Source organism: Glandiceps talaboti, chromosome 3, assembly GCF_964340395.1.
Source record: "Glandiceps talaboti chromosome 3, keGlaTala1.1, whole genome shotgun sequence".
NCBI lineage: Eukaryota > Metazoa > Hemichordata > Enteropneusta > Spengelidae > Glandiceps > Glandiceps talaboti.
The window spans coordinates 9,076,856-9,094,062 of record NC_135551.1 but is presented as its reverse complement, the minus strand read 5'-3'; the positions used below and the strand labels follow the sequence as shown (position 1 = coordinate 9,094,062).

The 17,207-nt window shown below is 35.8% G+C and overlaps 1 protein-coding gene across 1 annotated transcript; it reads left to right on the top strand.

Moving 5' to 3' along the window:
- Positions 1-508: 508 nt before the first annotated feature.
- On the top strand, positions 509-13,930 carry LOC144433003 (oncoprotein-induced transcript 3 protein-like). Its single transcript, XM_078121316.1, has 8 exons — positions 509-548; positions 1,013-1,141; positions 10,293-10,513; positions 10,715-10,848; positions 11,237-11,491; positions 12,481-12,670; positions 13,264-13,367; positions 13,918-13,930. The coding sequence occupies exons 1-8, from the start codon at positions 509-511 to the stop codon at positions 13,928-13,930; spliced, it is 1,086 nt and encodes a 361-aa protein (XP_077977442.1).
- The last annotated feature ends 3,277 nt before the right edge of the window (positions 13,931-17,207 follow it).

The window sequence follows — 17,207 nt, the reverse complement described above, 5'->3', positions numbered from 1 at the left end:
TGTCTCTGGTGGTGTACATATCATGTGATATTAATTAAATGATGACCCCAATATCGATATACAAATTAGGGCTAAACACCATATTGTTTGGTGAAATGTCCGTCAGTGAGGCCATAGGAGTGTACATAAATTATTGTTTTATTGATCTCATAAAACCATTAACATTTTATAGGCACTTAACATTATGTAACAAGTGTGTGAGGTGGCTTGGAGACATTGTCTACCTAACGGTAACACTGGTTCAATGTGTAATGTATGTATGTATGTATGTATGTATGTATGTATGTATGTATGTATTTATGTATGTATGTATGTATGTATGTATACATGCGTGTAGTATTAATCAGTCAAGTCGTTCACTAGTTTTGTCCAGAAAACTCTCTTGTAGATCTTGCAAGTGATTTTGGACCTTTACTGTGATCTACACGGTAGACCATCAAATTTAAGCTATTACTTACATACTGCAGACACTTTATAGCAATTATGCGTGGCTAATATCTTTTATATCATGGATAGAGATAATACAGAACCAAATCAACATACACATGGTGCTCATATAACTTTTTACGTAATGACAGTCATATTTGTAGTGAACACTTATGATTTACCACATACCTCAAAAACGTTAATACATAGAGACGACATTGAAGTGTCTACCCCCTATTGCCAGGTTTGAACTCTCTTTACAGACATTGACGTTTGGCCTTGACTCTGATGTACAGGCACACCTATCGACATTCAGCAATTTCATGCATTATCAGACACTTTGTACTATTTATTTGTTGCTACAATTTCGTTTAAATCATGTATTTCATGGGCTGCGTCTTTGTTCATTCTATTACAGATGGCGCCATTTATGATTACATCACAATATGTTCTATTCACTAGTTCCAGTACATAGATTCAGTCATGTATAAGTAATAACGATAACGAGCAGAAACCATTCCATAACCATAATTATTCCTGACTAATATCCTTTTAATTTTGATTTTTGTCTAATTATTTTGAACAGCTTGTGATGGATTTTTGTGTGACAGTGGAAAATGTATTAGAATTTTCAAGGTTTGTGATGGTGGTACTGATGACTGTGGTTATCATGATACAGGTGATATTGATACGAGTGACGAAGATTCTTGTCAAGGTAACATATATATTTGTTTTTATTACATATATACCTGTCATGTATCCTCCCTATGTATTATAAATAATCAAATGTTTACTGTTGTATTTAACCCTCTAACATTATAATTACAACATCTATATTATCCCATGGAAACTATATATCTACTTAATATTAAGTTACTATATCACTAAATGATTTATTCAGATATTAGTCCCCTGTAGGTGGTTTGTTTTTCATCATTCAATCTAGGAAAATACTAGTGCCTATGGGGCCTCGGCATTTCGAATCAATACAAAGGTAATGACAGTAACGTCATGCACTAGCACTAGACGATGGACACTGAAGATATTACCAAATGATCGATACAATGAAGATCGAAATAAAAAGTTAGTACTCCCACTGCTGCTGACATTCCCTCGTAGTTGAACAACTCGATCGCTGTGCAGGCATAGTGTGTCCCTGAACAGTCGGCAGTTATGTCCCAGGGGTGCCGAAATATTTTGCCCATGATTTGAACCAAATTAAACCTCAGGAGCCGTCGTTTACAGAGTACATGAAAAAAATTCTCATGGCTTCGCTGCAATTACTTCTAAGACATATATTCAGTGGTGAGATAGATGAAAGCCATGCGAATACATTTGTGTAAGTGTATTTTTTCCTCTGTCTGTCTGTCTGTCTGTCTGTCTGTCTGTCTGTCTGTCTGTCTGTCTGTATGTATGTATGTATGTATGTATGTATGTATGTATGTATGTCCCATTCTCTCTCTCGTCTCCGTCTCTCTACGTCCCTGTGATTTCATTCTAAATAGTATATGGTCAATGAACTTTAGTTCGCGTTGAACTAGCGACCTACTTAAGACAATAGATAGCCAGGTGCAGGTGGTACATATCAACAAGCCAGTGTGCGTTCTTGATGTTCGCGAGCGGCATGCATGTCTTGCATATGTGAGACAACACCCACTGAAATTTATAATGGTGATTAATATAGGGGTGTCATAACAAGAAGTAACAGCCACGAATGGAAGCATAGACTTTTCATGGGGTGTCATTCTGATAGGAAGGTGTCTTTTTCGTAGAAAGACGTCTTTTACACAGGAACGTAGTCTTGCTGCCAGACTTCGTGACTATCGTCCCTCAGTCTTAATTCTGTAAGGTGCTGAGCATGTGCAGCGGCAAAGCCACAAGAAGCGAGTGACAAGAAAGTGACAAGAAGTGAGTCACTTAAGTCACTCACTTCTTGCGGCTTCACCGCTGCGCATGCTCAAATTTAGACTATGGGACGATGGTCACAAAGTCTGGCAGCGAGACTAATAGGAACGCATCTTTCACTGGAATGCATTTCAAAACAGATAGCTTACTGGTTCCAAAAGAAGGCCTCTAATGTATTCTTCTAGATTTCAACGGCAGATGCCTGTTTCGTAGGACGTAAATAATTATAGTAGTTGGCCACTATATCATGTACTAAGTCGATTAATTGGAATTCGCATGAGCATTTGTCTCTGACGCCACGTTGTAATCATTTCAGGCATGTTTCACCAAACTGCTGCATACAATATGTTCCATTATCTTAGAAACAGCACATGTGGGGCTAATGGGTCTGTAATTAGCACAAAGATATTTCTAGTCTTTTTTGTAGACATATGCTATGTTGGCATATCTTCAGTCCATGGGAACTCTCAAAGAGAGACTTATTGAATATGTGAGTGAAAGGACCTGCAATAACATAATCTGGTATTGAAACCATATTGTAATTGGTGGCATAGATGGAAACTTTGGTTCTTGGTATCTGGTATTGAAATCAGATTGTAATTAGTGATATAGATAGAAACTTTGGTCCTTGGTATCTGGCATTGCAATCAGATTGTAATTGTGGTATAGGTTGAAAATGTGGTCCTTTGTATCTGGTATTGAAATCAGATTGTAATCGGTGGTATACATGGAAACCTTCATCCTTGGTATCTGGTATTGAAATCATATTGTAATTGGTGGCATAGATGGAAACTTTGGTCCTTGTTATCTGGTATTGAAATCAGATTGTAATTGGGGGTACAGATGGAAACGTTGGTCCTTGGTATCTGGTATTGAAATCAGATCGTAATTGGAGGTATACATCTCAGCTTCACGCTTGCTCATCATGATTTAGACATCTTAATATTATGTGGATTCAGTGTACTTTAATAGGCAATCATTTATCAAAGGTGATAACCAGTGCTTATTTTTCAAATACTCCTCAAATTGATGTCATAAAAATCTCAGACCTGTCAGTAACAGGCGCCAAACACCAGACACTCCGAAACAACACTGCATATTACACATTCGTCTATGAAATGTTGGGAAAAAATATTTGCAATACCCCTTGCTGTTTTTAAGTCATCGATTATTTAAGCAACTTCGTGTAAATTAATGATGATTATTCCTCGTCGTTGGCAAAGTTATGTAAACAATAAGCTAGTGAGTTGGTTTCTATCATTGTCTATCTCACTTGTATGTGATGTTTGTACCGCATGCATACATACGAAAATGCAACGCACTGCATGATTCATGAAAAAAGCTACATTGTATTACATTCTAGTGATGTCATTCGCCTCGCGCGCACACAGTGTAGCAGTCGCCATATTTCTCGCACTGGACACCTCGCAAATCTCATGATGACAATATCTGGATAATTTATCAATATTCCTGTAACAATGGATGCTGCGGTGAGTGCCACATGTCCCAAATGACATGAATGATATCCAGTGTCTATTATCGCCTGAATTCGGGACCCAGAAATAAGTTGTGTAGATCGAATTCTCAAAGACTGCTGGTATTTTAGGTATTTTCAATTTATTCTGGTGATTTTAGAGTTTTATGTTGCATAACTTTGATACAGATAATTTCAAAAATCATGAAACATTGTTACAACAGATATCACCAACCCATACATTCCAACAGCAATAATGTTTTTCCTAAATTTTATTTTTTAAAAGTGTTGTATGTCGAATTTTTCAAAAATCCACATAATATGGTTATTTTGGTTACCATGGCAACTGTTGTTCATTAAATGACCACTTATTTTGAACTCAGCACTACAAACTACCCTTTCTAGTGTGGTCAATGTGCAAATAAAAAAATATTTATCAGATTTGTAATGTTATTTGTGACATGTATGTGTATATAACGAAAACACAATTTTCACGTCTCCCATACATTTCCATGGAAACGGCTGTCCAATTGTATACAATTTATGTTACACCAGGTAGCACTAACTCATAAATGCCAAAAAGAAAGAAATTTTCTCGCTAAATTTGATTTTTTTAAAATGTTTTATGTCAAATTTTAGAAAAATGATTAACATATAATGGTGATTTTGGTTACCATGGCAACATAAATTCATAAAAAGACCCCCTTTAATGAACTCAGCATAACAAACTACCCAGGGTAGGGTGGTTAAATTTCAAATAAACATGATTATTATTAAAATCATTAATACGATCTCCGTACGATTTGAGTCTCGTTCTGGGAACCTTGAGTGTTGTATGACTTGAGCGCAAAGATCTTGTAGGGTTGTTAACTACAATAGGTTAAGCAAAATATTGAGAGGCGAGACCATTTAATGATTTATAGGTGAGAAATATAATTTTATAGTGAATTCTGAAGGTTACCAGAAGCCAGGATTGGTGTGATGTGATCACGTTTCCTTAAATATGCGATAAGTCGGGTGGCTCAGTTCTGTGTTCTTTGCAAAAGACTGATGTGCACATGTGGTAGTCCGAACAAGAGGGCATTGGCATAGTCTAGTTGTGAGGAGATGATAGAGTATACAAGTGTTTTGCAGGTATCTTGAGAGGGGTATTTCCGAATGAAACCAATACGACGTACATGCAGATAAATATTCCTGCAGGTTCGAATAATGTGTTGCTTCAAATCATATGTGGTATCGAATGTACAGCCCTTCGTTAAGCATGGAAACCTGAGGATCAAAGGAAGCCATCGAATCTGTACTCCAGATACTGGACTCAATAAGTGTTTTAAACCTGCTATTGGTACCAATGCCATGGGGATCAAACAAAACTGGACTGTACTTTGGTCCATACAACGTTGGTATTACCTAGTTTTTCGAATGTTGAGTTACAGTTATGGATGTTTGGGCAATGAATATGGGTATCATGAATCGCACTGTTCACAGATAACACCAAGGCGTTTGTCACCCCAGTTCATAAAAGCCTTACAAGAAATACATATATGCATGGACGAATCAGAGTTGTTGAAACAGATATGCATTTTGCATTTTGAATGTCTTCGTCTTAACTGATGAGGATTGCATACACAGCACTATAGGTTCTGCAGTTTTGCAAAAAGGAAGATCATTTGCAATATCAACCATAGAATGTGATGTACATATATCAGCAAACAGGTGGCGATGTGACAGTGATTACTGCAGGGCGAAAATTCATTGAAGATGTTCTTTTTGACATTCTGAAGCAGACTTACGGGTTTTATCTCTTCAGGATGCTCAGAGATGTTCCTGGAGGAATAAGTGTCAATTCAGATTGTTCATCCCGAACATGAGAGGACTTTCATGGCTACAAAATGACATTTGTTGACAAGCTGCTTGTTTAGAGTGACGCACATGCCAGTTGTGTGCGTGATGTGTGTGACAGGCAGGAATTGGCTTGATTTTGACAATTGACCTTGGAGGTCATGGTCAATGTCAATGGTCAAGGGCGCCAAAGATAGATTGTGTATGATAATATGGGAGTAGACAACAGTGAATGGAGTGTCTGTGACTGTGTATTACAGTTTTTGAGTTGTGCCATAAATATTGATTTTTAACAACAAATATGGACGCGATTCGGTCATATTTGCAAATATCAAAAGACAAATTGTCGTGCATATGTCCAACAAGATATGTCACCTTTGCGTCATGTTTAAAATAAAGCGCATATTGCAGGTCTGAGAAACGTATTACGGACTGGCGGGTGCATGCATGCACGCACACAGGCCGACGGACGGATGGAGCCCACTTTGATACCCCCCTTCGGAGGGAGGGGGGCTAAAAAAAATATATGCAAATATAAATGGGGACTAGCTTTTACTTTAGTACATAATACCTTACTAAGCATTCTTTATTTTCTGTTTCCATCTTAGGTTGCACACTTGAATCTCTATTCAAATGTGACGACGGTAAATGCATATCTAGTTCTGGTACCATATGTAGTACGCTATATAGACCAACCTGCTCTGATGGAAGTGAGGATATGAATTGCAGTTGTAAGTTTTTACCTAGCACAAGCAAAGGTTGTGTTTTGGCAATTAGGCACTATCTTAAGAGTATGAGCTTTGAATTTCATACATTGACATGCAAAACAAATTTGTTGGTGTAGCTTTTGATTTTAATGATTTTAATTTACATAATGGTTCTCTGAAATGTATAGGTATTGTAGTAAGAATGCAAACAACAAACTTCATATAATTTTGTACAGAGTGTAAATAAACAAATACCAACAACTGCAAGCCAATGAACATGTAAATAAAGACGGTTTTCGCCGTTGTACTTATCTGTATACAACTGAAATGAATTAGGACAAAACACACCGTAAACGTCCAACCATGTTTTGAATAAAGTATGCTTCATCAGGGTCTTCAAGTGAATCATAGGTGTCCGTCAACTTTTTTTTATTTTCATCATCTTCTCCGAAAGTGACAGTCAGAATACTTTGATATTTGGTGTGCATGTTCCCTGGGGGAGGCTATCAGATTTGTTCATGCCCAGTTGATCCGTGCCATTTTCAATTTTTTACGATTTTTTTTCATCATCTCCTCACATACTACTTGTTAGATTGCTTTGATATCTGGTGTGTTGATGCGCAGAGGGTAGCTTACTCAGATTTGTTCATTTCAAGTCAGCACATCTTCTTTTGTATTGTTGATGATTTTTTTGTAATTTAACAGAAAAAAAAATAATGAGCATTGTGACCGACGCCATGTTGGAAATCAGTCCACGAGACTTTAAGTAAACTGCCACTTTTCAAAAGACACTATTGACGTCAAACAAGCAATGTAACATGAGCTATAGTCATAATTCTATGCATTGTGGGCCCAAATGACAGGTGTTTGTTCGAAACAGGGTTGTAAACTTCAAATCCAAATTCTGCACCCCTTCTACATAATCATCCAGTCCGCAATACCCTCATTTGCATACAATCTATCCTCCATCCAGATCGCGACCATTACACTGTGAATGGCTGCTCACAGGCCTTATTTTTGGGTATTTTCAACTCGAAAATAACTTTCACTAGAGTCCACCATTTTAGATACTGTAAACGTCTAAACCTCAACTGACATCTCTTCTTTCGTGCCAGCAAAATAAATTTTGGAATTACATTTAGGAATACCGATTTTCGTATTCGAATGAGGGACGCATACTTGAGGCCCTGAAATTTCGACCCGGTTTTTTTGCTCATAGTTTCCTTAATACGTACCCGGAAAGTTTACAAATTTCACAAAAAGGTGGCTTTTTATGTGTTTTAAATAACCATGGCAAGTAAATTTAGTAGGATCGTTGTGTAATGGTCCGTTCAAAAATTTTCAGTAGAAAACGACTGATTTGACCCGGAATTTGAAGCTCACCTCCTTTGACCGGGCGATTTTCCACAGCAAGCAGCAACGCGCAGGAGTTCTTGGTACTCACTAAAATCACACTTCAGACCCACTATAAAAGTTTTATGTTTTCAGGTAACATGTAACTTGTGATTAATTCTATATTGTCGTGCAATTTAGAGTGACAGTGAACCAGAATAAAGACAACTCGCGGGCCTAGGCATGCGGCTGAAGTGTAAGAGCAGTAAGCTTACGTACTGTGAATCGCCCAAACTTTGTTTATTGGACGACAGTTTACATGTAAACATGTCTTGCCATTTCCAAAATGCAAATATTTGGCAGGTAAAAATAATTAAAATAAATACAACTTTAATTTGGCTTCAGACTTTGCATTATGTTTTGCGTATCTTTCCTCGTTTTACATGTAAATCCGAAAAAGGTTTTCTCTGGTCATGTCAGTGATCATACGAGGTGAGGCATGTTGAGGTATTTTGTTGAGAATTAAAAATATTGCAACATATCAAGTACAGGGTTTAAATACAATGAAATGATGAAAAAAAAAATTCTGAGTCTGCTGACAGGTGCCAGTCACAAGACACTCCTTAAATTAATATCAGACGATGTTATATGTCTACTACAAGTTGAATGTTGTTGACAATTATGTACAGGGTTTTTGGTAAATTTGTTAGAAAATTGAATTTCGAATTGCCTCAAAATTAGTTTACATCCCTAGTTTATTTCATTCATCATCATAAGACACTGGAATTATTTATAGCCAACCTCAAAAACCCGTTGTGTGTGTGTGTGTGTGTGTGTGTGTGTGTGTGTGTGTGTGTGTGTGTGTGTGCATTTCCCAGTCACTATTTTTCTGAGATTTTGTGTAATTTTCATAACAGTAGATATTTTTATAAAATGGTGACTATGGTATAAAAGTACAATATTTTACCAACTTTCTGTGTAAAATGTGTTTTATAGTGAGACATCATATGGAACAACTAACCACTTTAATACATCACTAAAACAAAACTGCATAGTGAAGAGCTGAACAACTGAACCACTTCTACATGTTACCAAAATTGAAAATAAAAAGAACAGCGGAGCTATTCTGACCGATAGGTCGCTTGTTGATCTTTATAAATTCAATAAAATAAACAATATAACATATTATATTGGCTAATTCTGAGAGGTACCTAGGAATTCAGATAACCCGAGCTGTTCATTTTCACTTCATTCAGCAGACGATGTGACCCATTTTAGTGACTCCCCAAATTGGCTCTAACATCTCCCTGCATATGCAGCGTTGGAGACCGTTTTGTCTTAGCTGAAACATGTTTGTAAAACTTAATATGAATAAATCGCAAATCACTGGTTTTAGACTGTCTAAACTATTTTTTGTTTTCGGTTTAACACTGGACAGCGTGTAATGTTGGACGTGATATAGAGTCCCATTTATGTGAATCTGGACACTGCGTTACGTCTTGGGGTTTATGTTATAATGGAGATAAGTGTGCCGATGGGAATAATAATTATTGCCAAAGTACGTATGCAATATTTTTTTTTATTTGCTGATGTATCTGGCATGTATCATATAGCTAACACGATTCGAAGGTTTGTAAGTGTACATACCAACTAATTCCACCTAAACTCAATACAGTGGTGACGAATGTAGATGAAGACATCTCCCCACATCCATGTTTCCATTAACACGTACCGGTACTACACTATTCATTCTAAAGACATCCTACTAACATGCAGACCAATTTAGGAGAGAAAACACGACATATTCAAAATCTAATAAAATAGTACATTTTCTTCTAGCTTATGAAATAATGCATTAAATATTTACATTGTGGGTTTCTTTTCCCTTAGATTGCACACACGAATCTGTTTTCCGATGTCAAGATGGGAGCGATTGCATTAGTTACAGCCTTCGGTGTAACGCTGCATATGATTGCCTTGATCAGAGTGATGAAATGAATTGTACCAGTCGTAAGTTTTAGGCTTTATTTTCTACTTAGATAACAATAGATAAATATATATTTAATTCCCCTTAGAAGTAACTCACTGCAACATTGAACACTGAAATTACCCTTCCTGTTTAAGTGGTTAATGGGAATTGTTATCTGTCGTAGCATGGATTCTCCAAAAACCCGGAATTTTACAACTTTAATCCGGAATCCGGAATTGTAATAGGGTGCATTATATTTATACTCACACAACGCCCACAACAGTATCATGTAATATTTGCTAAAATATAAAGCTTGTCATCATCAGTAACTCGAAAATAGCATGTCACCACTCTGGGTAATCATGAACAATAACTAGGTCACATCATGCTTTGTATAAAGTTTGAGGCAATGTTATACTTGAATAGCACTAATATTTTGAGATAGTGAGTACATGTGTTATTTAGTATGTGAGATACTCTTTCTCTGTAAATAAATTAACACTACAAAAAAAGGACGAGAAAAAAAATGTTTATCTTCTTTAGTGTAAACTTTAGTATTGAGACTTTTGGAACTTTAGATAGTAAACACCACATGCCTCATACTGACCAATTGTTTTTATTTTTACTTTTTATCGTAAAGCTGATATCATTCCAACTACAAAGGAACCCGCTGAGATTATCCAATGTGATACCAATCAAATGTCTGTAGTTATTACAAAGAATAAGTTGATGGATGCTTTAGATCTCACAGATGTAGATCCAACTGACTTTCATTTAGAAGAGGAAAGTTGCATTGGTAGTATGTCAGGTGACATGCTTGTATTTGCGACAATGCTTTACAGCTGTGGCACTACATCATTGGTAATATTTTAAAGTTTATCTTATAATTTTAATCATTCTAATTGCGTCAGAGTAACAAATCAGGAAATATAACACTGTATTCCACTCATCGAATAATAGTCAGAGCTATAAACCGAACCGATTGTTTACTATCGAGAAATATTGTTGCATACACTCTATCTGATCACATTATTGATATAATGTCTCTATTTTCTTCAATAGGTATTAACGAACAGCAACAACATCAGTTACACGAACATGGTTTACTCTAAGAGAGGCACAGAAGTAATTGAAATGACTTGTGTTTATCCACTGCAGTACGATCTTGAAGCCATTCACATCATCACCAACCCATGGTAAGTTACATTGAATCCATTCACGCCGTCCCCAATCCATGGTGAGTGCAATATTGAAGCCACTTTTGTCTAGTAATACAGTCATGCAGATTACTCTTTAGTATGCAGCCTGACTAGGTTTCTTTCTGCCAAGAACATGTTATGAGGTCAACATACGTTTGTGTTCTTGATGTTGTTGTTGTTGTTGTTGTTGTTGTTGTCGTCGTCGATTTTAAATTAGGCGCCTTTAATTAAATACTTTATTTGCCGTACGTTGTTTGCAGATGTTTGTTGTATTGTTTGATTTGGTTTGTTTGTTTGTTTGTTTTTAGGTTAGTAAATTAGACTACTAAGTTGCGTTAATATGTGACGTGTTACAGATTTCCATATTTGTTTTATCCTCTTACAGTGATATCCTTATTCATTACATGGGATTTGGTACCTACAATACGTCAGCAACTCTCTACACCGATGCGACTTTTACTGCCACCCTTGAGCCAGCTACTGACTTCCCTGTTGAAATCTGCGATGGAACCTTGATATATTTTGGTATCACTGTTGACAACGACGAAGCCTTTCTGGAAATGCTTGTGAAAAACTGCTTCATCTCAATGAGTAACGATCCTGGGAATCCTTTACCTAAATATGATTACATCACTGATGGGTATGTATACTTCTTAAGTTACGTTGCGTTTTGGAAGTAGACTACATTTGAATATATATATATATATATATATATATATATATATATATATATATATATATATATATATATGTATGTATATGTGTGTGTGAAAGCATACAAAATGGTGATGATACTGAATGATACTTAACTATAGCAGAACATCATCTTCAAATATCAATTCAAATTATATTAGCTTAAAGCAAAATCGAATAGTTAACTTGAAAGTCAATTTTTGCAAAATAATGATCCTATATTAGTTACTTGAATTACCTAACATGACTGCATTCGCCTCATAGAATAAACTACATATGTCACAACCATCCAGACTAATCTATTAGGTATTGTCTCCCTTTGTGTAAGTTAAATTTACATCCACAATATTTACATCGTTCGAAATAACACACAAGTCTTGTATTTATACGTTGATATAGATTAAAACGTGACCAGCACTGGCTGCAACTTAGACTTTTGTTCATAAAGCAACCAAATCTTTATTCTCTAAAATTGTCGTGCCTTATAAAGAAAAAACTTGTACCCAAGGCTGTTAATTATACGTGATTTTATCCGTAGGTAGCGAAGTGACAGGTTTAATTTTTGTGGGAAAACTTGGTTTCGAATACGTTTACATGTTAGTTTGACTTGCCTCGATACAGTATTCAATATTTTTCGAGAGACAAGCTCGGTTTAATACACTTTCAGTCTCAGCAATCGTCAAGTATTCTGTAATGGTGTGTCTCGTTACCGATTACATTGTGTGTGCACGTTTTTTTTTATTTATTTGTTGAGAAAAATTGAGAAGTCAATATATTATTTAAAACTGTTTTTAAAAATAACAAGAGACCAATGTAGAATAGGAGAACGTTACTTATAAAAGTACTGATAATTTTATTTGATTGAGGGGTGATGTAACAGATTACAGACACAATTGTAACATAATGAATAATCCCAAGTCTGTAATTATCTTTCAGTTGCCTTGTACCTGACTATGTGTTTGAATACGACGTTTCACCCACTAATGAATTGGAGAAACATTATGGTATTGACGTCTACGATCTTGCTAATGGGGACAACATAACGGTTGACCAAGATATTGATCTGTACCTCCATTGTTCTGTTGTGTTGTGCAGGATAAATGATGTTGGAACACCATGTGATCTGGTATGTAGTCAGCTTACTGACAATCTCTCCAGCCACTCATATGCTAATTTGTGTATTAGTGAATTATGACTATCTTTTTGCCTCATTAATGGTATAACAACTTAAAACGTGATGTACAAAAAACGATATGTATGGATGTCTAGTTGGCCGCTTGCCAAGTTAAATGTGCCTTAGGATCAGACACATGGAAGTTATATTAAACAATAAATAATTTTCGGCAAGATATTCAACTGTCAGAAAAAGTATTACAGTAATATATATATATATATATATATATATATATATATATATATATATATATATATATATATATATATATACCAAAATAGTGACTAGAAGAGATGAAACAATTCAAAAGTCGGCCTTACTTCCAATCCCAAGATGTGAAGCGATGAGCAACGTTTCAATGTGACTTGCACACCTTCATAAGGCTCAGTTGTTACTATAACTATATAACCTAGAGTAACTGCGCATGTATGTTGTAAACAAAATATATATACACGTACTTTCTTGGCAATGCAATGTACATTTAAACAACATAATCATTCGAATTGAAATGTTTATACTGATATTGCATCAATTACTATCCACAGGGTTGTACCAACAGTCCACAACGAAAAGCATTGCTAGATAAAGTTGATGGATCTACTCAGACTCTCGTAACCCACGGGCCATTCACTTCTACTCCAGGAAAGGGGTAAGTTTTTATGTCAACTTTTACTTTCAACAATGATACTACCAGACCAGAGAGACTATATAGTTTTAGTGAGGCGACTTGCTGTTGTTTACATCTCACACACAGTTTCTTTGTTGCGAATTATGTAAACAAAATCCAGGCACTGATAGCGCGCACACACGCACATGCGAAATGTTACGTTTTATCGCACCGTGTTTTATCACACTGTGAACTCTATAGTCACTTTGGTTTTGTAGTATGTAGATGCCTGACGTTCACAATCTACATATATCATTCATGATACTTCAATCTTTATCATATCGTCGCTACTTGTTTTTGTCAATGCAAAAAATATCTTTTCAAAGATCCCAGTATAATACTATTATATAACTGAATCTGCATAAAGTCAAACGTAAATGGAATTCATTGATGAAATGATAATGACACTAAATATTTTTTGCATTAAATGATTCTACAACTCTCCATTCATGCATTTAAAATTTTACCGGAAATGTTATGTAAGTAATTAAAATCAAGAATTTCTCTTAACTTCATTTTAATTTCTTTACAGCTGCGACAACTGAACAAACCAATCATCTTAACACTGGCAACGTATACAAGACACCGTTAAACGACACAATTCAAGGAAAATCTTCGCGATACACAATATCACACTTCAACTCACAATGATAATACTCCATTTCATTGATTCAGTTATACATTCATAATATCGACCATTTGCCAAGTTAAAAACAGACTCTTTAGATTTTGGAACGAAATCATGTGAACCGTGGAGAATTTTTTTTTCTCAATTAATAACATCAAATCTTTTCGTTTAAAGACAAGTTATTACTTTATCCTCAATCATGGCATTCAAATGTTATCATTTACTTTTGAAATAAGTTGTACAACTCATAGGACGTCTACGATGGATGTTGGCATAAAACAAATTCAGATGTTCCACTTAAAATCTGGCTGTGAGCATCATACATGGAGCCGACAGACCGTTGAAAATAGCAGCAGCAAAATGGCTTAGATTATTGTAAAGAGAAAGGTTCAATACACATGAATCAACTTAATTTTTACAGTCGAAATTAAAATAAACAGGTTTGATATTCATAACATTGTATTAAAGGACACATCCATCGAGTATCATCAACAGAAATGAGTGGTTGGTATCCTTCCCTTCAACTATTCTAACTAATAAGCCACTATGTGTTTGGGACAATCAGATAAATGTAATCAACACTGAGTTTAAAATTCAACTAACCCAACATATGGATTATGTCAACTTCATTCATACACAAATGTGACACATTTTCAATGTCTCAGACTAGTTTTGTGTAGTTCATATTATGCTAACAAATGTTTGAAGGAAGGTTATCATTGTAACGAGTATTAATATATAAATTGGCTTACTGTGGCTTTTAATACATCATGCTTAACCATAAATAGCAAAACTTCATTTTACTTGTTTCAGATATTTAAAAACATTGTATTGGTGATGGTTTTATTTCATGTGTTCTTCATTTTGGTGTTGGTATCAATAAAAGCATTATAAATTCAACTATAGAACCACGTGGTTGTCTGTTAAGTTGATATGATTGTGTAATATGTTTATCATTACACAGTTTATTTTCATATTTACAAATCTCTCTTTTAATAAACTTGAAAACAAACGCCATACTTATCAAACAGAAATACAACTTTTGTTTACTGTAATTGCCATTAATTGGTGAAGCAATTTTCAATTGTTCTACATACTGGGAAATGTGCCTGTTCCAAGGTTTATTGAGTATGATAACAGAAGTTCTAATAAGCACTGTCTCCCTTTCTGCCTTGAAACTGCACCCTACGTGTTTATCAGTTCGGTGTATGCTTACAGCCAGCTATCTTTCATCCACATCATCAAGGCAGGCGAATTTCAAACTGATGTTCAATAGCAGATGGTCAACCTTACCTTACGTAACCTTACGTGGGGTATATTTGCTTTATAATAATATATAATGTCTTGTTCTTTCCAATGTCTATCTAGACGTGTTGAGAGTGGGTGCATTTATAATGGTTGCTGGTAAATTGTTCCAGATACTTAAAACTCTAGTTGGGAATGTTTGTTTCTTAAGTTCAACTTGCTGTGTTCTTGGTATAACTATTTGTTGTGGCCCCTGAGCCTGGTTCTCGTTGTGTAGTCTGCCTTGAGTTTTAGAACGTTTTCATATACTCCATGTAATATTTAAATAATTCAATCATATCACCGCGTATTCTCCTATATGTGAGAGTTGGTAAATTAAGTTTCTTCTTTAGTGGCTCTCCTTTGCACATTTTCAATAATTTCAATATATTTTTGTTTATAAGTGTTCCATACAGGACATGCGTAGGCAAAGTGATTTCTCACCATGGGTTTGTAGAGTGGTAAAAACGTCTCCTGGTCCAGATACATGTACGCTCGTCTAATTAGTGCGAAGATGCTAGTTGCTTTGTTTATTTTTTAATTTATGTGCTTGAATGTCGGATCAAACAGTACTCCAATGTCCTGTTCTGCATTGAAAGGTCTTTTCTTGCTCCATCAATTTCCAATGTGTAATTAACGCTTTCCTCTGTTGAGTATCCTATTCTCATGGACTTACATTTCTCTGGGTGAAAACGAAGAAGCCATTTATTTGACCATTTCATTAACCTGTCGAGGTCCTGTTGTGGTTAATTTCTGTCCTGAGGATTACTAATAGTTTGTGATGTTTTAGTGTCACCAGCAAATAAGTAGATGTCTGACAGCACAGAGTCTGGTAGATCATTGATATAGAGTACAAACAAAACAGGTCCAAGCAAACTTCCTTGTGAAATTCCACTTGTTACATGCATCCCATACTGGTGGATCGCCTTGTATAACTAATTGCTGTACTCTTCCACTAAGGAACTATCTTATCCATCCTAGTAAAGGAGTGGTATACTGTATGATGTTAATTTGCTATTGAGTCTTCTATGGGGCACATTGTCAAATGCTTTCATTAAGATTCCATACAGTGTTTCACATTCTATTTTGGGTGACAATAAAGCCTCGGTGGATCCCAGGTCAGAACTTCAACCTACTCAACGTCTGGTCTGTGTTGGCGTAACCCCAAGCTGGTACTAGGGATCGCAAGTTACGATGCAACTAACGAAATTTCAAAACCTCTGTGCTACATTTGATGAAAAGATTATAACTAATCACATGGATTTCTGACCAGGATGTGTGACCCTGATGTCAATATATTTGTACCAATCAACAGGTGGTTCTTTAATATCCATCAAATAAATACCAGGGTATATGATTACCCCTAAGGTAAAAATTTTGGTACCCATTACCAGGTATATACTAAGGTCAATATGTCGGTGCAAACCAATAGGTGGCTCTTTAAGAGTCGGGTTGATTTCGTCCTAACTGCTTTTAGTTAATGTCCAAATATTCCATCACCTCTACACTACATATCACATTTTTTCTAAAAGGGAAGTCTGGCTATACAAACAACGACGGTGCTCCATCAGTCATTCCCACTACACGACGTGCGGAAGTTTGAGGAACTTTCTGCATGGAGTAACATTTTCAGTAATATTGGGGCAATTAGTCGGATTTATCGAGTTTAGAAGAATCACACGTAGTATCGTCCATGTCAGGGGGTTGTTTATAAATACGTGGTTAATCTTACTGCCGTTTTGAACTTCGATGATGAGCGTATTTTGTTAAAAGTAGGAGTACTTCATTGGTGAAGGTCATGGGTGATAACGACGTAGTATATGGTGGAACACACTCACTTTCGACCACAGCACTCACACACAACACACGGTGAATTAGGTAAGTCCGCGCAAAGTAACAACTTTGTTGAC

Excerpts from the sequence above, each read along its gene's own strand:
- LOC144433003 (XM_078121316.1), top strand. The coding sequence starts at position 509 with ATGGATAGAGATAATACAGAACCAAATCAACATACACATG. Across the intron at positions 1,142-10,292 it reads TGACGAAGATTCTTGTCAAG|CTGATATCATTCCAACTACA; the intron begins GTAACATATATA and ends TTTATCGTAAAG. Across the intron at positions 10,849-11,236 it reads CACATCATCACCAACCCATG|TGATATCCTTATTCATTACA; the intron begins GTAAGTTACATT and ends ATCCTCTTACAG.